Source organism: Poecilia reticulata, chromosome 15 (assembly GCF_904066995.2).
Source record: "Poecilia reticulata chromosome 15, P_reticulata-male-v2, whole genome shotgun sequence".
NCBI classification, from domain to species: domain Eukaryota; kingdom Metazoa; phylum Chordata; class Actinopteri; order Cyprinodontiformes; family Poeciliidae; genus Poecilia; species Poecilia reticulata.
The window spans coordinates 31417800-31441742 of NC_088844.1; the positions used below are offsets into that span (position 1 = coordinate 31417800).

Consider the following 23943-nt stretch of genomic DNA (forward strand, 5'->3'; position numbering starts at 1 on the left):
AGTGGGTCTCAGTCGGTCAGTCTCAGTCGGTCAGGACAGATTCACCGGCCGTCTCCCGTAAAATGTTTTCTACGTTTTTCTAGGGTTTATAGTTTTCTGTCAAAGTGCTTCAGACCAACGCTGAGTGTCTCACAAAGATAGGAACTCTTCCCTACCATTCTGTCTGACACACAGACGGAGCACAGGAGCGCGGTCTCACAATGCATTGTGGGAAAAATAAGTATTTCCTGGGACTATTTCTATTTCGCTTACATAAATTTATTTCTCAGAATGTCTGAATGTGAAATAAAATCCTGAGGATGAAGGTTGAAAATTTGCTAGAAAAAAAAATCGTCAGTCAGATGAGCTCCTGGCTGTAACCAGGTCCGGTTTGGAGCAGGTCCGGTTTGGAGCAGGTCCGGTTGGGAGCAGGTCCGGTTGGGAGCAGGTCCGGTCTGGAGCAGGTCCGGTCTGGAGCAGGTCCGGTTTGGAGCAGGTCCGGTTGGGAGCAGGTCCGGTCTGGAGCAGGTCCGGTTGGGAGCAGGTCCGGTCTGGAGCAGGTCCGGTTTGGAGCAGGTCCGGTCTGGAGCAGGTCCGGTTTGGAGCAGGTCCGGTCTAGCACCACAACGCCGGGTCCAAACTGACCAGCTTTGCCAGGCCCTGGTTAAGTTGGTTGGGCCAGAACCGAGCCGTTTGTCTGGTCCAGGTGTTGAGCAGAGGTGCAGGACGGTGGCCCCTGAGGACTGGACTGGGAGACCCTGGATGTTAGCATCAAAGCTAAGCTAACACCATCGGAGACATGATGTTAAAATCTCCCGATAACAATCTGATCGATATTTACCAATAAATCAGATCTAAACTTCAGTGAGAAACAGACAGACTGCAGCTGCAGGGTCAAAGTTCACAGCTTTATTCACCAGTCCAAGAGTCCAATTGGTACCAGTTCAGAACCGGACCTGGTCCTGTCTGTTTGCAGACCCGTCGGTACCGCTCAGCGGCTCTGGTCCAGAACCAACCAGAAAGTGAGGTCATAGGTCACAGCTTCTGTTCGTCTCCATGGCACCTTGATGATCCCGCTGCAGGTCAGAGGTCGCCTCCAGGTGGCCTGGATCAGAGCAGGATGTTGTGTGGAGCCCTTCAGAATAAAAGCATCAGTGTCTCCTGAGGGCCTCCAGGTGCTGGAAGGCGGCGCCGAGGGCCCAGCTGGCCTCCACCTGGCGGACGGTCCGGGCCAGCTGCAGAACCAGAGCACAGGACGGGTCGGTTCCGGGTCAGAACCGGGTCGGCGGGTTCTGGATTTCCAGACTCACCCTGAGCTGCTTGTGGGCCGGAAAGCCGAGTTCCTGCAGCAGAACCGAGATGTAGACCAGGTCCAGACACAGGAAGGGGTTCTGGAGGTCCGGCGGGCCGCGGCACACTGCAGACAGCCGACCAATCAGAGACAAGCAGCGGGTCACATGACTTCCTGGAGGCTTTTTATATGAACCGATGTAGAAAACGTTTCTGTATTTAATGGCAGATTTATTGTTTTTTACATTTCATATCAAACAGGTTTGGCAGCAAAACGTAATGAATGACAGCAAACATTTTAATAAAATGAATGTTTAACATTCTGTAAAAATCTGGTTCTGTTGGACCTCCAGGTTCTGGTTCTGCTGGACCCGACTCCTAATTCTGAAGATGTCAACAGCAGGGCGTGAAAGCTGCCACCAGGCGGCGCCCTCTCACCTCTCTCAGCTGCTTGGCCGTAGTCCGACACTCGGATGGTTCCGCCCGCCGCCTCATCTGCAGAACCAGAACCAGAACGTGAGAAAGCAGCACTGATCCAACAGAACCAGAACCCGTCTCATCCTGGGTCTGCAGGAGGTCCGGTCCTCTCCAGCCTGACCTCTGACCTCCACCATGGGTCTGCCTTCCTGACCAATCAGAGCGCAGCGTGCTGTAATCAGGACCAACCGGGTGAAACCAGCTGATTGGTCAGAAGCAGCTGCGTTCACAAGGTTATCGACCAATCAGCAGCCAGTTTGCCCACCTGGCGGTTCACCTGTCGGTATCCACAGGGTTTCAGATGCTCCAGGTTTTCCCTCGTTTTCAGATTTTAGATTGAAAATGTTGATTTTCATTTAGTCAAATGCAATAATGAGGTCATGAGAAGCTGCTGGTCCAGTTATTGAGCCACTAAAAGGGACAAAATGCTTAGAAACAGGAAAGATTGAAATATTTATCTTTTCCAAAATAAAAGAAATGCTATTTAAAATTATACATAAAATTATCCCACTAATGTCTTCCTGAGGTTTATGTGGATAAATGTGAACCGTAAAATATCAACTAAAGATTTAGATCATTAGTTTTGTGAAACTGTTTTGACCAGATCATTGATTATTGTGTAAATAATGTTTCATTAGCCAAACATCACAACATGATGTCGCTTCTGTAAAACTGTTCCTAAAGTTAAATGTGTTGAAATCTGTTTTCTACTGGTTTGTTCTGAATTCATGATGAAAACATTATTTTATCCAGATGGTTTATATAAATAACGATAATAAAAAAGGTTTTTCCAGTTTCCCTGCTAGCTAAGCAAAACGTAGCGATGGATGCTAAGATGCTAACGCTAGCAAACCGCTCAGAAGCAATATTATCAGGAAACCAACACTAAATCAGATCCATCGCTGCAAACTGAGAATCAATAATCCAGTTATTGATTTCTAATCTGATTCCAGCTGCTCCACTGATTACGCAGGCGGAGCTAAATCAGAGCTCTGGCCTCTTCAAACCTCACCAGGAAGTAACGGCGATACCAGATCTCAAGGCAGTTAGATTAGCAGACATCACTAGCCGAGCCAGAGCTGCTGCTGCTCTCCGTACCGATGGCCTGAAGGTCGACGGCGCGGTCGTAGTAGAAGGAAAAGGCGTAGAAGTCGACGTCCGCCGCCTCAGGCGCCGCGCTCAGCTTCCTGTACAGAACCTTCTGGACTTTGTTCAGGCACGCCTCGTAAACCGGCTCCCCTGGAAACGCAGACAGCACTCAGGTTCCTACCCGCTGCATGCTGGGAAATGTCACAGACCAATCAGGTGCCTCTACCTTCCTTCTGGCCCTTCAGGGTGTAGACGACGTCAGCGTGTTCCCAGCTGCCCGAGAACCCTGGAGCAAGGCAGGGGCTGACCCGCTCAGCGCTGCCCCCTGCTGCCGGAACACAGAAACACACGCTAGCCTTTAGCTACAGGAAGCACTGCCAGGCACTTCCTGTTTCCTGTTCCAGCCTGAAAACACGCCCAGCCACAGGAAGTCAGATAGGAAACACAGAACCAGGTTCTGGTTCAACAGAGAACCGGACCCACAAGCGACTCATGACTTAAGACCAGGTCAAAGGTCAGACACTTACAGGAGGAGTGTCCACGGCTCCAAGGACAGCGAGCCGAGCCGACATCAGACCCAGACCCAGGTAGCTGCAGACAGACAGGAAGTCACTGACCGACGGGTCCAATGGGTCACATGACTGCACCGTGTGACCCAGGTAGAGTAGGTGTGTGTGTGTGTGTGTGTGTGTGTGTGTACCTGTGTGTGTAGACGGTGTGTGTACCTGTGTGTGTAGATGGTGTGTGTGTGTACCTGTGTGTGTAGATGGTGTGTGTGTGTACCTGTGTGTGTACCTGTGTGTGTAATACTGTCAGGACCATTTACCTGACACATACTACGCTGTGAGGACCAGATGCTCTTTGTGGGACCAAAGCCTGGACCCACAAGGGGAAACACTGTTTTTGGTTCGGGTCAGATTCAGGACTAAGGTGTGAATTGAGTTTTGGTTGAGATTAGGATTAGGATTAGGATTAGGATTAGGCTGTAGAAATGAATGGAAGTCAATGGAAAGTCCCCACAAAGATAGCAATGCAAACGTGTGTGTAGACGGTGTGTGTGTGTACCTGTGTGTGTAGACGGTGTGTGTGTGTACCTGTGTGTGTAGACGGTGTGTGTGTCGTGTGTGTGTACCTGTGTGTGTAGACGGTGTGTGTGTGTGTACCTGTGTGTGTAGACGGTGTGTGTGTACCTGTGTGTGTAGACGGTGTGTGTGTACCTGTGTGTGTAGACGGTGTGTGTGTGTAGACGGTGTGTGTGTACCTGTGTGTGACCTGTGTGTGTAGACGGTGTGTGGTATGTGTGTGTAGACGGTGTGTGTGTAGATGGTGTGTGTGTAGACGGTGTGTGTGTACCTGTGTGTGTAGACGGTGTGTGTGTGTACCTGTGTGTGTAGACGGTGTGTGTGTGTGTGCCTGTGTGTGTAGACGGTGTGTGTGTGTACCTGTGTGTGTAGACGGTGTGTGTGTGTACCTGTGTGTGTAGACGGTGTGTGTGTGTACCTGTGTGTGTAGACGGTGTGTGTGTGTACCTGTGTGTGTAGACGGTGTGTGTGTAGACGGTGTGTGTGTAGACGGTGTGTGTGTGTACCTGTGTGTGTATAGGGTGTGTGTGTGTACCTGTGTGTGTTTACCTGTGTGTGTATACGGTGTGTGTGTGTACCTGTGTGTGTAGACGGTGTGTGTGTGTGTACCTGTGTGTGTGTACCTGTGTGTGTACCTGTGTGTGTAGACGGTGTGTGTGTGTACCTGTGTGTGTAGACGGTGTGTGTGTGTACCTGTGTGTGTACCTGTGTGTGTAGACGGTGTGTGTGTACCTGTGTGTGTAGACGGTGTGTGTGTGTGTGTACCTGTGTGTGTAGACGGTGTGTGTGCGGTTGAACATCTGGAAGGATCTGATGTCATCGATTGGCGACATCTGGATGGTTTTCTGTAATGAAGACAGAACAACAGGTTCTGGTTCTGGTTCTGGTTCTGACCACCAGAACCGAGGCGAACAAAGCGGGTCGTGTAATAACCGTCCTCACCTCATGGCGGGGGCTGAAGGTGATCTGGGTCGAGCCGCCGCCGAGGTCCAACATGCCAACGGTGGGCCGGTCCGGACCCTGCAGCCCGCCTGGAACCAGAACACAGCTTCATCAGAACCGGGTCCAGACGGGTTCTACCTGATCCCGTCCAGGGAACAGTACCGGACTGGACCAACCGGCCCGGTTCTTCAGAACCACCGGTCCTCCAGGTGTCGGATCGGATCAGAACTTCCTGTTTCTGCTCACCTGTCAGGAAGTTGATGGTGATCCAGGCTGAGATCCCTGAGGAGAGAAGAAGAACCGGGTCAGGTTCTGAAATGTCCCCAGAACCCATCCAGACTCCGCCTCTTGGTTCTGACTGAAGCTGGAGGCAGAACCCGGTATCGGGTCGGTTCTGGACTCAGCTGGACCAGAACCATTCCTCCAGGTGCGGGTGGTTCTGGACGTTCTGACCTCCTGGTCCAGAACCCGACCCAGTGATCCCAGGTTCTGGAATCGGACTGGTTCTCCAGAACCTAATCCTTTTAAAGTCGTCCCAGTCCAGATGGGTCAGAACCGGGTTCAGAACTTTTTTCACCGTCCGTTAATCTGACGGATTATCTGCCGTCACATGGCTCCTCCAGAACCGGTACCAGCGGTACCAGCCCGGGTCACCAGGCCCATACGGGCCTCCTAACAAACGATGTCCGGTCCGGTCTGGTCCACTAATGCTCTGGTTCTGACCCGATTGACCAGAACCCGTTTCCCACATGCTGGGCGGGTTCTGGAGAACCTCCACAGGCTCCAGAACCGGCTGATCCGCCCCGGTACCGACCCGGTTCTGGAGCAGACGTACCTTCGTCGGTTCCGTCCATGATGGACACGCCGTCCTCCGTGGACAGGAAGGGAGACTCCCGGAACAGCGCCCTCACCTGGACAACGAGAGAACCGGATCAGAACCAGAACCAGCAGAACGGGTCACAGCTGCTCCACTGGGACCAGAACCGCTGGACGGGTTCCCACCATCAGAACCGAACCTGCATGGTTCTACCAGAACCTCACAGCCAGAGCTCCCGGGTCAAACAGAACCAGAACCGGGTCAGAACCTCACCCGGTCCAGCAGCTGCTCGGCCTTGTCTCCAGGCAGCAGCCTCAGGCCGGCCGTGGCCTTCAGAACCACCGGGGTTCTGGTCCAGTGGGACGGGGGGACGACGGACCGGGCCAGGTCCAACAGCGCCACGATGCCGGCGGAGCACTGCAGAGACGAGACGACACCGATCAGAACCATAACCGGACCGGGTTGACCCGGTTTCCCCTCTGACCTTCTGCGGGTCGTCGGCGTACGCGGACAGGCCCGGTTCTATGGCCCGGAACGTCTCCCGGTCCAGACTGGGAAACCCTGAGGAGAAGGACCAAACCCAGTTCAGCAGACCAGAACCAGAACCTCAGTCTGTCCCAGTTAACAGTGGTTAGATCCTTCAGAACCACCAGAACCGGTACCTCGGTTCTCCATCCGGAACCGGAACACGTGGACTCTGGTCCCAGTGCTCCCAGCATCAACATGACTCCGTACTGGAGTCCGTCTCCTTCAGAGGAACCGGGCCGGGCCGGTCCGGTTCTGCGTGAGGCGGGTCGGTGCGGCGGCGGCCGGTAGGAGGAGGAGGAGAACCGCTGGAGGAAGAGCAGCAGAACCAGAACCAGAACCAGGAGGAGGAACAGGGCAGCCATCTTGGATCGCATTCTGGAACCACACAGAACCTTCAGCAAGAGCAGAACCCGACCCGGTACCACAGACCTGTCATCAGCTCGAACCACATCTCTGGTTCTGGTTCTACTTGGACGGGAACCGGTTCCAGAAACCACCAGAACTTCCTGCTGGTTCTGGACGGTTCTGCTCAGGACCAGTTTAATCAGTCTGATGACCCGGTTCCAGTTCAGCTCCAGGTTTTGGGTCAGAACCACCAGCTCAGCCCGCAGCATGATGCTGCCATCACCCGAACCAAACCGATCCGGAATCTGAAAGGTTCTGCTTTGGTTCATCAGACCCGGTTCTGGATCCAGATGTCATCCAGGAGGTTTGGTTCTGAACGGATCGGTCCAGAACCAGAGCCAGAACCAGATGACTGAGACTTCTGAACAGAACCTTTATGGACCTGTAATCAGCTGGTACTAAGCCCGGTTCCGCCGGTCCAGTTTACCTGTTGAGGACAGACTGGAGGCGGAACCGAACCTGAAGCTTTATGATGAACCGAACCGGGTCTGGGACCAGAACCAGAACCTCCTGACCATCAGAAAGACGGAAGCAGAACTCACCTGGTTCCGAAGGGAAACAGCTGGTCAAGTTCGAGCCCAGGTTCCGACTCGGTTCTGATGATGATGGCGTGCCGAACCGGGTCGGCTCAGACTGAAGCCGGTCGGTCTTCAGGTTCCGTTCAAATAACCGAACATGACCCGGAAGAACTCTCCGAACCGGACAGTTCCCGAACCGAACCGAACCGGACCGAACCAGTCAGCTGCTCCAGGTCAGCTGGACTCCAGCAGGACCTACCGGTACCGACCCGGTCAAGTTCCGGATAAACTACATTCCTCTGTTTACAACCGGCGCGCAATAATGACGTCAGACCGCGCACGGTGACGTGGACGGTAAAACGTCATTAAATATTTAAATATATAAAAATAAAATCCATTTTTATTCATAACGACGTCACCATTGATCCCAGAAACATATGAATATGTAATATTGATTATTCATATGTGATAAATGGTTTAAAGAGCCGCATCAACATCAACATGCAGTAAATGAATTGATCAGTTTTCTGAGTTAATAATAATAAACAAATTGTCACTGAGGCTCTATAAGAGTCATATGAATGAAATTAGTAATTATTGATCTGACAGGAGCAGCGGCTTTGACACCTGGTGGTGGGCGTGTCGATGTGGGCTGACGTCACGTATGACGACGTCACCGTGTGTGATGATGACGTTGTCATCACGTAAAAATTAAAAAATCAACTATTTAAAGTTGATGTGGAAATTGATGAACGTAAAAGGAAGTTTGTCCAGAATAAATGCGACTCGACGCCATGTTTTATGGAGCAGCTTCCGCCCAGAGGCTCAACACAGAGCCGCGTCTGGAGCGGGAAAATCCCAATCCAATTAATCGATCATTGTGACAGAACAAAGAGGTTTTAGTCGATTGATGAGATTCAAAGTTACCTGGAGAGGCAGCAGCTGCTCCTGAGCCGCTGAGCGACCAGGTGTTGGAAAACGGAAGGAGGAGAACAGAATAAAGTTTCTACATCAGGCTGACAAAAAACTATATTAATATTAAACATTAGTTATTATTTTACAGAAATGTCTCTCGGTATTTTCTTCTTGTGGATGATGATAGTTGTTAAAACGAGTGAAATAATGAAGCTTGTGTTGATCATGAGGAAGAGATTTCTTCATAAAAGCTTTAATTAAATTCATCTCATCTAATCTGGACATTTATTAAACATGTTTAATCTGAATCAGATTCTTTATGTAATTCATCAATTTCTTGTGCCAAAATCCTCGTTTTCAATCATTATTTGACTTTTTCTTACTAAATTTAATAGTCTTCTAACTTTAAATGTAAAATTCCCACCTGATTTCTAGAATAACTGATCAGGTCGTCAATATGATCGATCAGTGATCAGTTAATGGAGCCTTTCAGATTAAAACCTCTGAAATATCCTCATCAATCTGAGGCGTTGAAGCGGCAGATCGATTATGTCTATCAATGAGTGGTTGTCATGGAAACCAAGCAGGGCTCCATTATGACGGTTATTATGGACCAATAATAATAATAATAATAATAATAATAATAATAATAATAATAATAATAATAATAATAATAATAATAATAATAATAATAATAACATTAATAATAATAATAATAATAATAATAATAATAATAATAATAATAATAATAATAATAATAATAATAATAATAATAATAATAATAATAATAATAATAATAATAATAATAATAACAATAATAATAATAACAACAACAACAACAATAATAATAATAATAATAATAATAATAATAATAATAATAATAATAACAATAATAACAATAATAATAATAATAATAACAATAATAATAATAATAATAATAACAATAACAATAACAATAATAATAATAATAATAACAATAATAATAATAATAATAATAACAATAACAATAATAATAATAATAATAATAATAATAATAATAATAATAATAATAATAATAATAATAATAATAATAATAATAATAATAATAATAATAATAATAATAATAATAATAATAATAAATTATAATAATAATAATAACAATAATAATAATAATAATAATAATAAAAAAAATAATAATAATAATAATAACAATAACAAAAACAATAATAATAATAATAATAACAATAATAATAATAATAATAATAATAATAATAACAACAACAACAACAACAACAACAACAATAATAATAATAATAATAATAATAATAACAATAATAATAATAATAATAATAATAATAATAATAATAATAATAATAACAATAACAATAATAATAATAATAATAACAATAACAATAATAATAATAATAATAATAATAATAATAATAATAATAATAATAATAATAATAATAATAATAATAATAATAATAATAATAATAATAATAATAATAACAACAATAATAATAATACTAATAATAATAATAATAATAATAATAATAATAATAATAATAATAATAATAATATAAATAATAATAATAATAATAATAATAATAAATAATAATAATAATAATAATAATATAATAATAATAATAAAAAATAATAAAATAATAATAATAATAAAATAACAATAATAATAATAATAACAATAATAATAATAACAATAATAATATAATAATAATAATAATAATAATAACAATAATAATAACAATAATAACAAAACAATAATAATAATAATAATAATAATAATAATAATATAATAACAATAATAATAATAATAATAATAATAATAATAATAATAATAATAACAACAATAATAATAATAAAATAATAATAATAATATAATAATAACAATAACAATAATAATAATAATATAATAATAATAACAATAAAATATAATAATAATAATATAATAATAATGGTCCAGCCAGTCATCAGGCGCCATGTTAACTAAAACAAAGTTAGTATGTAAATGTTTTTGTAAATATTCAGTTTATTATGATTATTGTAAACATTCATCAAAGACCAAACTCACCTGGTCCAGCAGGTCCACCTGCAGCCCTGCTGGACCCACAGGACTGTGGGTCCAGCAGAACCGTCTGAACTGGGTTTCCTGGACAAAAACACGAAAAAGAAAAATGTTTTTTCATTTTTGCCTTGAAGACTCTTGAGTGAGAGAAATGAAAGATAAATCGGCTTTCAGAGGAAACAGCAGCTGGAAACTTTGCAGCAACAAGAAACAAATCTGAGCAAATTCAAAATCACAAACCAGAGAAAAAGTTTTCTTAGGTTGGAAACTAATAAATTAAACTTCTTTTGAAAATGATCCCATAGGCGAGGAGCCATTCCTGCAACCATGAGGAAGAGCTTCCTATTGGCTGATGAGACCGTCTCCTGCTTTCCTATTGGCTGATGAGACCGTCTCCTGCTTTCCTATTGGCTGATGAGACCGTCTCCTGCTTTCCTATTGGCTGATGAGACCGTCTCCTGCTTTCCTATTGGCTGATGAGACCGTCTCCTGCTTTCCTATTGGCTGATGTGACCGTCTCCTGCTTTCCTATTGGCTGATGTGAGACCGTCTCCTGCTTTCCTATTGGCTGATGTGTGACTGTCTCCTGCTCTCCTATTGGCTGATGTGAGACCGTCTCCTGCTTTCCTATTGGCTGATGTGAGACCGTCTCCTGCTCTCCTATTGGCTGATGTGAGACCGTCTCCTGCTTTCCTATTGGCTGATGTGAGGTCACATGGCCGCCTGGCAGCCAGATCTTCGGCTAATTTAACTCCAGCATCTTGACAGATTTTAACTCTTCATCTTCCCAGAGGCGAAGAACTGGATGATGATGTTTTCTTCTCCATCGGTTCCCCAGGCGGTGCGCCGTGTCCTCCATGTCCTCCAGGTCCTCTGTGTCCTCCGTGTCCTCAATGTCCTCCGTGTCCTCCGTGTCCTCTGTGTCCTCCGTGTCCTCCATGTCCTCCATGTCCTCTGTGTCCTCCGTGTCCTCCATGTCCTCCGTGTCCTCTGTGTCCTCCATGTCCTCCATGTCCTCCGTGTCCTCCATGTCCTCCATGTCCTCCGTGTCCTCCATGTCCTCCCTGTCCTCCCTGTCCTCCGTGTCCTCCGTGTCTTTGAGTCCTACTGGTTCCTTTTCTCTCTTGCTCTCGGTGAAGGCGGATGCTTACTCCCTCCCTGCCCCTCCCTGCCCATTCCTGCCCTGCTTGCTCTGTTTCTGTCTCGTCTTTTTCTCTTTTTCTATATTTTTGGAGCCTTTCTTTGCACATCATCCAAATCTACAATTATGGATCTGATCAACTGATCTCTCAATGCCATGGATCAAATTTTCTCGATGAGAAGTCTGGGCACCGAGAGCCTCTTGTCCTGTAGAGACACCTGGTGGGATCCACCCTGGATTTATTCATGATGACAGGATTCCTGCTGTTTGGAGCTTCTGGATTCCTGGATTATCGACACATTTGTGACGGACTTGGCCGAAGTAGCGAACACTCAGACTGTTGGTGGACAGAGACCAGGACTCTAAAACTCACTAACCGGATGGAATCGATCTTGGAGAAGCTGCTGGTTTCGGCTCAGTGGAACAACCAAACTAATATGGATGATTGGGAACTGAGATGCATCGGAGAGACTTTAGGGAAGATTGAAATTCATAATCTTCCCGACCTCAGACTTTCTGTCTCTGAATTGGCTTTTCCTGTGTGGCCTTGGAAGGGCCACATATTTCTAATCTCCTTGAAGATATGTAAACTCAACGCTCTTCCCTCCTCACCCCTCCTGTTTCCATGGAGCTGAGGGTCCCAAGGACATCATTCCTTGATAACATCTTATTGGACTTCTGCCGTGAGGCTGAGCAACCAGGTTTCATGGCCCTTTGACCTCACCGCCTTCACTCATGTCTGTGTTGCCCTTTGTTTTGTCTGAATGTGGCCATTTGCCCTAATGTGACCTTTGCTCTTTTTCCTTTGGTTTGTTATTTTATTTGTATTTCTTTTTAACTCATGTAAAGCACTTTGAAATGCCTTGTTGCTGAACATGTGCTTTATAAATAAAATTACCTTACTGGTTCCACTGGTTCCTACTGGTTCCACTGGTTCCTACTGGTTCTACTGGTTCCTACTGGTTCTACTGGTTCTACTGGTTCCTACTGGTTCTACTGGTCCTACTGGTCCTACTGGTCCTACTGGTTCCACTGGTTCTACTGGTTCCTACTGGTTCTACTGGTTCTACTGGTTCTACTGGTTCCACTGGTTCCACTGGTTCTACTGGTTCCTACTGGTCCTACTGGTTCCTACTGGTTCCACTGGTTCTACTGATTCTACTGGTTCCACTGGTTCTACTGGTTCCTACTGGTTCCTACTGGTTCCACTGGTTCTACTGGTTCCTACTGGTCCTACTGGTCCTACTGGTTCCTACTGGTTCTACTGGTCCTACTGGTCCTACTGGTCCTACTGGTTCCACTGGTTCTACTGATTCTACTGGTTCCTACTGGTTCTACTGGTCCTACTGGTCCTACTGGTCTTCTACTGGTCCTACTGGTCCTACTGGTCCTACTGGTTCCACTGGTTCTACTGGTTCCTACTGGTCCTACTGGTTCCACTGGTTCTACTGGTTCCTACTGGTTCCACTGGTTCTACTGATTCTACTGGTTCCTACTGGTCCTACTGGTCCTACTGGTCCTACTGGTCCTACTGGTTCTACTGGTCCTACTGGTCCTACTGGTTCCACTGGTTCTACTGGTCCTACTGGTTCCACTGGTTCTACTGTTCTACTGGTTCCACTGGTTCTACTGATTCTACTGGTTCCTACTGGTCCTACTGGTCCTACTGGTCCTACTGGTCCTACTGGTTCTACTGGTCCTACTGGTCCTACTGGTTCCACTGGTTCTACTGGTTCCACTGGTTCTACTGGTTCCACTGGTTCTACTGGTTCCACTGGTTCCACTGGTTCTACTGGTCCTACTGGTTCCACTGGTTCTACTGATTCTACTGGTTCCTACTGGTTCCTACTGGTTCTACTGGTTCCTACTGGTTCTACTGGTTCTACTGGTCCTACTGGTCCTACTGGTCCTACTGGTTCTACTGGTTCCACTGGTTCTACTGGTTCCACTGGTTCTACTGGTTCTACTGGTTCCTACTGGTTCTACTGGTTCCACTGGTTCTACTGGTCCTACTGGTCCTACTGTTCCTACTGGTTCCACTGGTTCTACTGATTCTACTGGTTCCTACTGATTCTACTGGTTCCTACTGGTTCTACTGGTCCTACTGGTCCTACTGGTCCTACTGGTTCCACTGGTTCTACTGATTCTACTGGTTCTACTGGTTCCTACTGGTTCTACTGGTTCTACTGGTCCTACTGGTTCTACTGGTTCCTACTGGTTCTACTGGTTCTACTGGTTCTACTGGTGGAGTGGGCTGCCTCCACAGTGGTCAGGGTTTCACCGGTTTTCCAGAAGTTGACCAGACACATTAAACCAGGAGAGAAACTCCAGTTGAACAAAAAACCTGAAACTAAAATGATCCATAATCTCAGGATTTTGCACCAGATTAAGATTAAAAATATAATAAAGCATAAAACAGACCTTCAAACCTCCTGGTGGCTCCGCCCCCTCATTAACTCATTAATCTACAGCAGCCAATCAGATCCTGGATGTTTTGCTGACAGCCTGACGGCTGAGCTTCATCACCTCCTCCTCCTCCTCCTCCTCGCGGTGCCTGTCATGGCCGCCCTAAGCCTCTAATGGCTGTTTATCAGTTAATGGCGGCTCTGACCTTAATGGTTCTTTAATCTGCTGCTGCTTTTCATTTCATCACTCTGATGGTTCAGCAGAACAAAAGCTGAGTGGTTCCTAATCGGCCGCAGATTTACACACAGATCACCGAGACGCCGATCACACGCGTCTCCATGGCGACGCAAGCAGCCGGCCAACGTCTGGGGAAAGTGGACCGGGCCGGTTCTGGTCTGCAGACCTCGGCTGGTTGCCTTGGTGACCCACCTGATCTCTGGGAGGAAGACGATCCACTCAAACATCCGACCTGCTGACAGGAAGTGGGTTGGTTCTGCTCGTGGGTTCGGACCGGCTCCTCCGGCAGAACCACGCAATGAGCACGCGGCGGTAAGTGGGTCATGTGACCATCAGCGGGATTATTAGGACTAATGGAGGATTTCTGATGCCATAATTCAGCTTCATAACTGCAGGAAGACGCGGCTGGATTAGACATCTGGACCGAACTGCTTCACTTCTGATCCTGATTAGGACGAGAACGATAATCATCTGGAGGAACACGGCAGGCTGCTGCTGCTGCTGCAGCACCACTGGCTGCTGCTGCTGCAGCAGTGGTGCTGCAGCAGCAGCAGCACTGGCTGCAGCAGCAGCAGGGCGATCACCTGACTCAGGTCTACTGGAGCATCGAGATCCGAACTGGAAGCAGCTGCCTGGGCTCGGTGCTGCAGCACATCGGGGTCATGGTGGCGTGTCCTGCAGCCTCCAGCAGCCGCTGCAGCAGCGCCCCCCCCCTCACCCCCCCCCGCCCCCCCCTGATTGATGTTATTGGATTAGTTACATCGCCCTCAACATGATTGTGGATCAGAAATGAAATTAAAATGTGTGTTGAATGGGATTTTCCAGGAAAGTCCTGTAAAAACCACGACGGTAATAAGGAATGACTAATTCTCCTAAAGTCGATTAAACACCATCTCATCCCAGGAAGACGTGCTTGGATTAGGCCACATTAGGACGAAGATTAAACTGTTTTCATCAGCTCTGTTATTATTCTGCAGCATGTTCCTGTCCAGAGATTAACTGCTCCAAAAACAAGCCATTAGACACAGATTACTGGAGGGGGCTGTAGGGCGGTGGGCCCCCTGAGTCCCCCTGTGGCCCCCTGAGTCCCCTGGCCCCCTGAGTCCCCCTGTGGCCCCCTGACCCCCTGAGGTCCTCTGTGGCCCTCTGAGGTCCTCTGAGTCCCTCTGTGGCCCCCTGAACCCCCCTGTGGCCCCATGAGGTCCTCTGAGCCCCCCTGTGGCCCCTGAACCCCCCTGTGGCCCCCTGAGGTCCTCTGAGCCCCCCTGTGGCCCCTGAACCCCCCTGTGGCCCCCTGAGGTCCTCTGAGCCCCCCTGTGGCCGCTGAGCCCCCTGTGGCCCCTGTGGCCCCCTGAACCCCCTGTGGCCCCTGAGGTCCTCTGAGTCCCCTGAACCCCCTGTGGCCCCTGAGGTCCTCTGAGCCCCCTGTGGGCCCCTGAGCCCCCTGTGGCCCCCTGAGGCCCCTGTGGCCCCCTGAACCCCCCTGTGGCCCCCTGAGGTCCTCTGAGGCCCCCTGAGGTCCTCTGAGCCCCTGTGGCCCCCTGAGGTCCTCTGAGGCCCCCTGTGGCCCCCTATGGCCCCCTGAGGTCCTCTGAGCCCCCCTGTGGCCCCTGAGCCCCCTATGGCCCTCAGAGAGATGCCTGTTGGCCGGCGGACGCTGCAGCGTCTCTCTGCGTCTCTAAACAGCCGATCCATTTTCATCCAGCTTGTTTCAGACGAGGCCCGCAGCATGCCTGAACAGAACCGCTGCTTCCATTATATAATGATGCAATATAATAATATTAATGGGATAATTTAATGCAATTTTCTTTATTTGATGCATCCTGACTCTGCGGCTAATCTGAAGGCTTTGTTTAAAAATGATTGAAAAATGAAAGGAGTCCGAGCGGCTAATCCTCCACCGAGGTCAGACTGAGAGGAGGAGGAGGAGGAGGAGGAGGAGGAGGAGGAGGAGGAGGAGGAGGAGGAGGAGGAGGAGGAGGAGGAAGACCCTCTTCCTCCTCCTCCTCTGAGCCTCAGCAGTTCCTCAGAATCACATGCCGCCGTTATTAAACGTCAAACAGAAGCACAAGATCAGAAACCTGGGACACTGTGCTGTGTGTGTGTGTGTGTGTGTGTGTGTGTGTGTGTGTGTGTGTGTGTGTGTGTGTGTGTGTGTGTGTGTGTCAGTCCATGAACTCTGACCCAGATCTCCCCTCCAAGGTGTTTTCCAGGAGCTGCAGCCGACCAGAGACTCGCAGCAGGAACTGATCCAGACCGACTTTCTGACTGTTGATAGAACAGCTCATTCCTCGCAGCTAACCGCTAACAGCTAACCGCTAACAGCTAACCGCTAACAGCTAACCGCTAACAGCTAACCGCTAACAGCTAACCGCTAACAGCTAATCGCTAACCGCTAATCACTGACCACTGCTGATCAAAAAGTAGCTAACCGCTAATGGCTAGTTCCAGATTTCTCCATAGGTAGCCACCAAATCCATGTTCAACATCCTGAACCAACAATATGAACAAACACACAGTCTGCCAGGAATCCATGGTGTTTTCAGCTGCATGGGACCCATCGGGTGCAGAATGGGACCCATATGGGGCATAATGGGACCCATCGGGTGCAGAATGGGACCCATATGGGGCAGATTGGGACCCATCGGGGGCAGAGGGCTCTGCTTCTTCCCAGCGATCTGCATCCGTATTCGGACCGGAGCAGCTGAACTCTGCAGACACTCGGCAGTAGAAACACGCCGCCCTCCATGTGAGCGCTCGGCATTCTGGGAGATTCTGAGACTGGAAGCTGTGACGCTTCATTTTGGTTCACTCACAACAAAATGGCGGCCGACATGCAGGTTTTCTTCCAGTTTGTTCCTTTGCTGAAGTTTCATTGACCTCATTATTGATCCTGACTCGGTGACCTGATCGGACCGGACGCAGCAGGTCGGGTCAGGAGTGAAAACCCGGAGCGGCTGAGTCCAGGCCATGGATCAGCAGAACGGCTTTCTGGGTAATTTTATGTATAAAAAGGTTTTAATCAGGGGAAGTGGAGCTGCAGGCTGGTTCTGCTGTAGTGGGCCAGGTTCTTCCGGACCGGACCGGCTGGCTCCTGATGAAGAGATGAATCTGACAATCAGGAACATATTGTGTTTAAGTCCATCTGATGAATCGGACGGTTTAATCCGGCCTGTCAGAACCACCCTGGATTACATATTGTCCATCCGGAGCCGAATTGTTCAATCTGCTGCTCACATGTTGGAGCCGATCAGGTCCAATCAAACGCCACGAGGGATTAAAGTGGGCCGGTTCTGGTTCTGAGAGGCCACCGCTCCGTTCCGGGGTTCCTGTTATGGTCTGCATGGGATGGCAACCAATGTCATGGCGTTACCATGGTTACCAGAGGACGCTAACACACGACCACTTTCTCCTACTGCTCTCCAGAGACGATGGAGATCAGTGAACACCTGGATGACCCCTCACCTGGATGACCCCTCACCTGGCCCACAGTGGACCCTGAGGCCCCGGCAGAGTTCTGACCCGCAGTAATCTGGTTCTGGATCAGACGGAACCATCTGGTGTTCTGATCTTTTATTAAAGCGAGTCGATGAACAGCGGCTTAGGATCAACAGAGCGGCGGCAGCGAGGAGGAGGCCGCGCTCTGATTGGAGGATTAGAGCAGGAGCTGCAGATGTTCTGCTCGACCCGGATGAAAAGTTCTGGGATCAGCCCGGCCCAAATGGCCCACAGAACCGCCACTTCCTCCTGACACCCAACAGAGATCCTGAAGGAGACAAGCCTCTGATCTGGTTCTGGAGTTCTACTGGGTCCGGTTCTACCGGGTCCTGCTACCGGGTCCGGTTCTACTGGGTCCGGTTCTACCGGGTCCTCCGGTAACGAGGTTTCATAGAAAGCTGTTCTGTTCCTCATGCTGGTACCGGTACTGGTTCTGGTCCTATAGACAGAATCCGGCCTCCAGCCGTTTTCCTTCTGGGAGCCGTTATGCAGCTCCACCTGCTGCAGCTCCACCTGCTGCAGCTCCACCTTAAACCTGCTGCAGCTCCACCTGCTGCAGCTCCACCTGCTGCAGCTCCACCTGCTGCAGCTCCACCTTAAACCTGCTGCAGCTCCACCTGCTGCAGCTCCACCTGCTGCAGCTCCACCTGCTGCAGCTCCACCTTAAACCTGCTGCAGCTCCACCTGCTGCAGCTCCACCTGCTGCAGCTCCACCTTAAACCTGCTGCAGCTCCACCTGCTGCAGCTCCACCTGCTGCAGCTCCACCTGCTGCAGCTCCACCTTAAACCTGCTGCAGCTCCACCTGCTGCAGCTCCACCTGCTGCAGCTCCACCTGCTGCAGCTCCACCTGCTGCAGCTCCACCTTAAACCTGCTGCAGCTCCACCTGCTGCAGCTCCACCTGCTGCAGCTCCACCTGCTGCAGCTCCACCTGCTGCAGCTCCACCTGCTGCAGCTCCACCTTAAACCTGCTGCAGCTCCACCTTAAACCTGCTGCAGCTCCACCTGCTGCAGCTCCACCTTAAACCTGCTGCAGCTCCACCTGCTGCAGCTCCACCAAGAAAATGTCCCCATAACACAGGAATAGGTCCCCATAAGGATATGAAAACTTGGAACACACACACAGATCCTCCACATCTGGAGCATCAGTGTTAACATGTGGGGCTTGTTTCAGCCAGGACTGTGACGTCATTTCCGGTGTCGTCTTGCAGCGTGAGACCTGGACCGGACTCCGAACAGGAACCAGAACCTTTGAAACGGCGCTGCCTGGTTGCGGATCTTCCCGCTGATCAAGGTGCGCTCTGATTGGCTGCCTCCCTGCAGCTCATCCACTCGCAGATAACCAGGATTTCACTGATTAAAAATAATCTCAGCAGTTTATTTTAAGCAGAAATAAATCTCAGCTGACATCATCAGAAAGAAAAAGGAGAACAGAGACGGATTAAAAACATCAGCCTCAAATTTGCTTTAATTATCTCTGATAAGCAGATTCCTCCAAACTAATTGCTTTTTAAACCCGATGACCATTTTTACCTTCTTCCACGCGGAGCTGCCAGCCTGCCAGTCAATCCCCGGGGATTAAACTGCAACTTGGCCCTAATTTTGTCCGAGTTTCACCAGGAGGAGAAGCAACAATCAGCCGGTTTCCTCCAGCAGGAGGTCAGCGGCTCCTGTCCTGTTAGCCTGTTAGCCTGCTAGCATGCTAGCCTGTTAGCCTGCTAGCATGCTAGCCTGTTAGCCTGCTAGCATGCTAGCCTGTTAGCCTGCTAGCTCACCGCACAACATGTGCTCACCTTAAACACAGAGTGATGTCATTCATGTTTTATTTGGTTTATTCAGCGGAAAAATGTTTTTCTATCTGTATTATTTTAATTATCTTCCAATTTTATTTTGAAAAGCCACAGGTGTTCTGGGCGTGGTTTCAGGAAAAGCGTTAGCCTAGCAGGAAGTGGATGAATTAACTCCACCCACCAACAGCTAACAGCTAGTTAGGACTTTCTGATATCTAATTAAAGCTGATATCTAGTTAGCACTAACCGCTAACATCAAGCTAATCCTAACAACTAACGGTTATCTAGCTATTGCTAACAGCTAACTGTAGTTGCCAGGTAGCTGATCATGCTAACTGCTGAGCCTCTGATTGGTCCAGAGCCAGTCTGTGGTTTTATTGGACAGATAAAAGTTTTTACCAAATAAAAACTGAACCTTTTGGTTCCTGCTGCTGTAACTCTGAGTCTCTGCTGATGATTATTGATCGGTGGAGTTGATCAGAGTTGATCAGAGTTGATCAGAGCAGATTAGGAAGCAGAACATCAGATGAAGAGTCTGGATTAAATCAATACTGTGGATTACCTTCATATGACGGAGCAGATTGATTGATTATAATAATCTTCAGATTATCTCTGATCTTTTCATCCACTCTTCATCTTCATCTTCATCATCATCATCATCATCGTTCCTCTTTGACCTTCTGTAATTAATGTGCAGACGTCAGGGGTCAGAGGTCACCGCTGCAATCTGGATGTAGCATCAACTCTATAATTCTGAACCGATTCAAGGCCTGAGCCCAGTCAGGACGGGTCCAAACGGGTCAGGACGGGTCCAAACGGGTCAGGTCCAAACGGGGCCTGACCCAAACGGGTCAGGACCGTCAGGACGGGTCCAAATGGGTCAGGACCGTCAGGACGGGTCCAAACGGGTCAGGACGGGTCCAAACGGGTCAGGACCGTCAGGACGGGTCCAAACGGGTCAGGACGGTCCAAACGGGTCCAACGGGTCAGGACCGTCAGGACGGGTCCAACCGGGTCAGGACGGGTCCAAACGGGTCAGGACGGGTCCAAACAGGTCCAAACGGGTCAGGACCGTCAGGACGGGTCCAAACGGGTCAGGACGGGTCCAAACGGGTCAGGACGGGTCCAAACGGGTCAGGACCGTCAGGACGGGTCCAAACGGGTCAGGTCCAAACGGGGCCTGACCCAAACGGGTCAGGATGGGCCTGAATATGGACCCATCTGGACCCGTCCAGGTCTGGTTGTGACCCGGTCCAACAAACTACTCAGGACAGAAATATGCAGAGGGCTTTTGGGTCGGAACCAGGACTGGACCTCAGAGGAAATGTCAGCTGTTCTCCATGATGCTGCCACCGCCGTGCTTCACTGAAGGCCCGGTTCGAAGGCCCAGCAGAACCTCAGAGGTTCTGGAAGGAGAGCAGAGATGGGTTTCCTCCAGAAGGTCCAACCGCGAGCAGCAGCTGGTCGTCATAGAGACGGGACCCTGATGGTTCTGATGCCCCGGGTCCATCAGAACCATCCAGTCAGCTGCTGTTCTGGTAATAATTTCATTTATAATGTAGTTTTAATAAAAAGTGGAATTTTCTCGTCTCAGAAAGTTTTCAGCCGGTTTGAACTGCAGGACTCTGAACAAACACACAAACACCTGATTACCCATAATCCTTAGTGCTGGTGGAGGAAGGCGGAGAAGATCCCAGATCTGAAGTCAGGAGGTCCAGAGGTCCATTCAGACGGTGATGCTGATGAGAGCAAATTTATACGGAACCCTATAAGTGACAGGAGGCCAGTGAAGCAGCTGTGATGTGGTGAATCTAGGAGCCTCTGGATGGTTTCCAACAAGCAGCGAGTTCAGAGCCTGGAGGAGCCAAAGGCTGGATGGGGGGCCGGGCTTCAGACGGAAACATGGTCCATTGTTCTGTTACCACCAGCAACAGCAGTCTGTCCACACGTCCTTTACCCCCCCCCTTTACCCACCTCTTACCTCCCCCCTTTACCCCCTCTTACCCCCCACCCTAACCCCCACCCCTTCATGTCCCACTAATTATTCATAAATTCACATTTATGCTAATAGATTAACCTCATTCAGAGAGTAAAACGGCTCCAGGATTAAAGTGGTTCAATTAAAGTCTGGAGGTCTGGACCCGGTCCGGCCCGGCCCACGTGCCCCTACTGCCCCCCACCCTACTGCCCCCCAGTAATCTTTAAAGGTTCTGTCCAGACACACTGGAAGCACTAATGGCCAATGATTAAAACTGTCTGACCCGGTTCTTAACTGGACCCGCAGCCGTTCGTCTCCAGAGATCTGGACCCGGCTCGGAGGGGCCCGGGTCAGGGGTCAGGGGTCAGGAATGGGGCCTTCAGCAGAGCCGTCCAGAGTGACAGTGAGCACCAGGCCGGTTCTGATGACCCGGTCCACTCTGGAGATCTTCTCTGGATCTGCTGAGGATCTGGTCCAGTTATAACCTGACCAGAACCTGCCCAGTTTGGACCGGGCCTCCTGGGGTCATCATCATCATCATCACCTCCAGATGATGAAGATCCATCATTAGAGAAAAAGAAACGGATCTGCAGGTTTGTGCTGGTTATTGATTATTGATTATTGGTGATTCTGTGACCTTCAGGCGGATGAACCAGGAAGGAAATATTTGATTTTTAATCAAAATCAAATTTTTAATAAAACTTGAATTTTAAACATTTAAATTTTAGGAAATTTACATTTTTAAAAATTACCGTTTTAAATATTCAGAACTATAAATGAGGTCTAGTTTCAGAAATAAAGTTATTTTTAATAATTAAAATATCTGTAAGTGTTTTGATTGATCTTCTTCAGTTTGACAATATTTAGATTTGATTAATTTAATCTGTCATTTATTTTAATGTCGTTTTTTTACTCATTGTTATTTTTGTTGGAAATAACAAATGGAGTTATTATTATTATTATTATTATTATTATTATTATTATTATTATTATTATTATTATTATTATTATTATTAATAAACATGGATTTAGGATAAATTTTTCATATTTAGAACTGAGTTTTTATTCATTTATTGCATTAATGTGTCTGAAGATGAAGTTAAAATAAGATGTGTGTGTGTGTGTGTGTGTGTGTGTGTGTGTGTGTGTGTGTGTGTGTGTGTGTGTGTGTGTGTGTGTGTGTGTGTGTGTGTGTGTGTGTGTGTGTGTGTGTGTGTGTGTGTGTGTGTGTGTGTGTGTGTGTGTGTGTGTGTGTGTGTGTGTGTGTGTGTGTGAGTGTCTGTGTGTGTGTGTGTGTGTGTGTGTGTGTGTCTGTGTGTGTGTGTGTGTGTGCGTTGGTAAATGTGGTTTAGCAGGACATTTCGTCAGAATACACACAACACTAGCAGGACATTTTGAATTAACGGGACAGGAGCGGTGTCCTGCTAATTTTGACAAAAATCTAAAAGTGTAGAAAGGTTTCTATTGGTCTAATAACCCCAAAAATGCAAAAAAAACGAGATGTCCGGTTAATACACATAAACCTGATTTTGTGTATAATCTGTGTATCACCACAGCGCCCCCTATGGCAGGTTTGTGTAATAGCAGGACCTCATGAATATTCACACAACCTCTCATTCTGATTGGTTGTCTGCCGGAAGGTCCTGCTAATTACTACAGTGTCTTTCTAATTCACGTGTCGCTGTTTACACACATGAATTGTGTGTAAATTACCAACTCTTACACTGGGGATGAGATGGCAATATGATTACTCTGTGCTATAAGACTGAATATTTTATAAAGGTTAGTTGGATGCCTAAACCCAACCTTGGAATGTATGTGGCACCTAAAAATATACAGAAATTAATATATATTTTGATCAAATTTTGTTTAATTAAAATATTATGAATAATAAATGTGTGGAATAAGTGCATGGATTAAAATAAATATAAACCATAATAAAGCAATTTTTTCACGAAAATATTCCACTGCTAACAGTTTGTTGATTCTGGTCTGCTCTGCATCCCCAGAACCAAGCATTTTGAAGCAGAATTTAGCTTCAATGTACCACAAATCTTGAATAAACTTCCAGAAAACTGCAACACAGTTAAATTCCTTTAAATCAAGGCTAAAACCACACCAATTTACAGTTGTTTCTGAATCTTAATCATTGGTAGATGTATCAATATATTTTATGTATATGATTTTAATTTTGATTTTACTTTGAATTTAATTTCTTTGTTTTTCTTTTTATGGTAAATGTATGTTATTTTTATGACTTTTTAGTTCTTTGATGTAAAGCACTTTGGCCTTGTGGCTGAAATATGCTATACAAATAAAATTGACTTGTCAGCAGTTTTCAGATCTTGCCAAAGAATCTCTGCTGAGTTTATGTCTAGACTTTGACTTTGCCATTCTAACACATAAATATGTTTTTATTTAAACCATTCCATTGTAGATCTGGCTTTATGTTTAGGGTAGTTGTCCTTCTGGAAGGTGAACCTCTGCCCCACCCTCAAGTCTTTTGCAGACTCCAGGTTCAGGTGTGTTCAGGTTTTCTTCCAAGATTACCCTGTATTTGGCTTAGTCCATCTTACAATCAACTCTAACAATTTTCCCTGTCCCTGAAGAAAAGAAGCACCCTCAGAGCAAGATGCTGCCACCACCATGTTTGTCAGTGGGGAAGGTGTGTTCAGATTGATGTGCAGTGTTTGTTCTCCACCACAAATAGTGCTTTGCATTTTTGCCAAAAAGTTCATTTTGGTCTTGTCTTATCATTTTTGCTGTATCCCAATATGGCTTTTGGCAAAC

The 23943-nt window shown here is 47.2% G+C and overlaps 1 protein-coding gene and 1 long non-coding RNA gene across 3 annotated transcripts; both read right to left on the bottom strand.

Moving 5' to 3' along the window:
* Nucleotides 1–873: 873 nt before the first annotated feature.
* LOC103477400 (ectonucleoside triphosphate diphosphohydrolase 6) lies at nt 874–7449 on the bottom strand. Its single transcript, XM_081616411.1, is given in 15 exon segments — nt 874–1214; nt 1290–1396; nt 1708–1764; nt 2845–2985; nt 3062–3163; nt 3359–3426; nt 4683–4762; nt 4860–4948; nt 5106–5141; nt 5695–5765; nt 5945–6093; nt 6161–6237; nt 6339–6398; nt 6401–6579; nt 7152–7449. Coding segments are annotated over 14 exon segments (1299 nt in total). The 5' UTR covers nt 6579; nt 7152–7449; the 3' UTR covers nt 874–1130.
* Nucleotides 7450–7617: 168 nt separating this feature from the next.
* Nucleotides 7618–13756, bottom strand: LOC145555209 (uncharacterized). 2 transcript variants are annotated; one of them, XR_014091302.1, is made up of 3 exons: nt 13667–13756; nt 10111–10188; nt 7618–8083 (listed from the first exon to the last, which is right to left on the bottom strand). It is a non-coding gene; the product is annotated as an uncharacterized LOC145555209 (long non-coding RNA). The 2 variants fall into 2 exon arrangements; XR_014091303.1 differs by lacking the exon at nt 7618–8083 and adding an exon at nt 9985–10025.
* Nucleotides 13757–23943: the final 10187 nt, after the last annotated feature.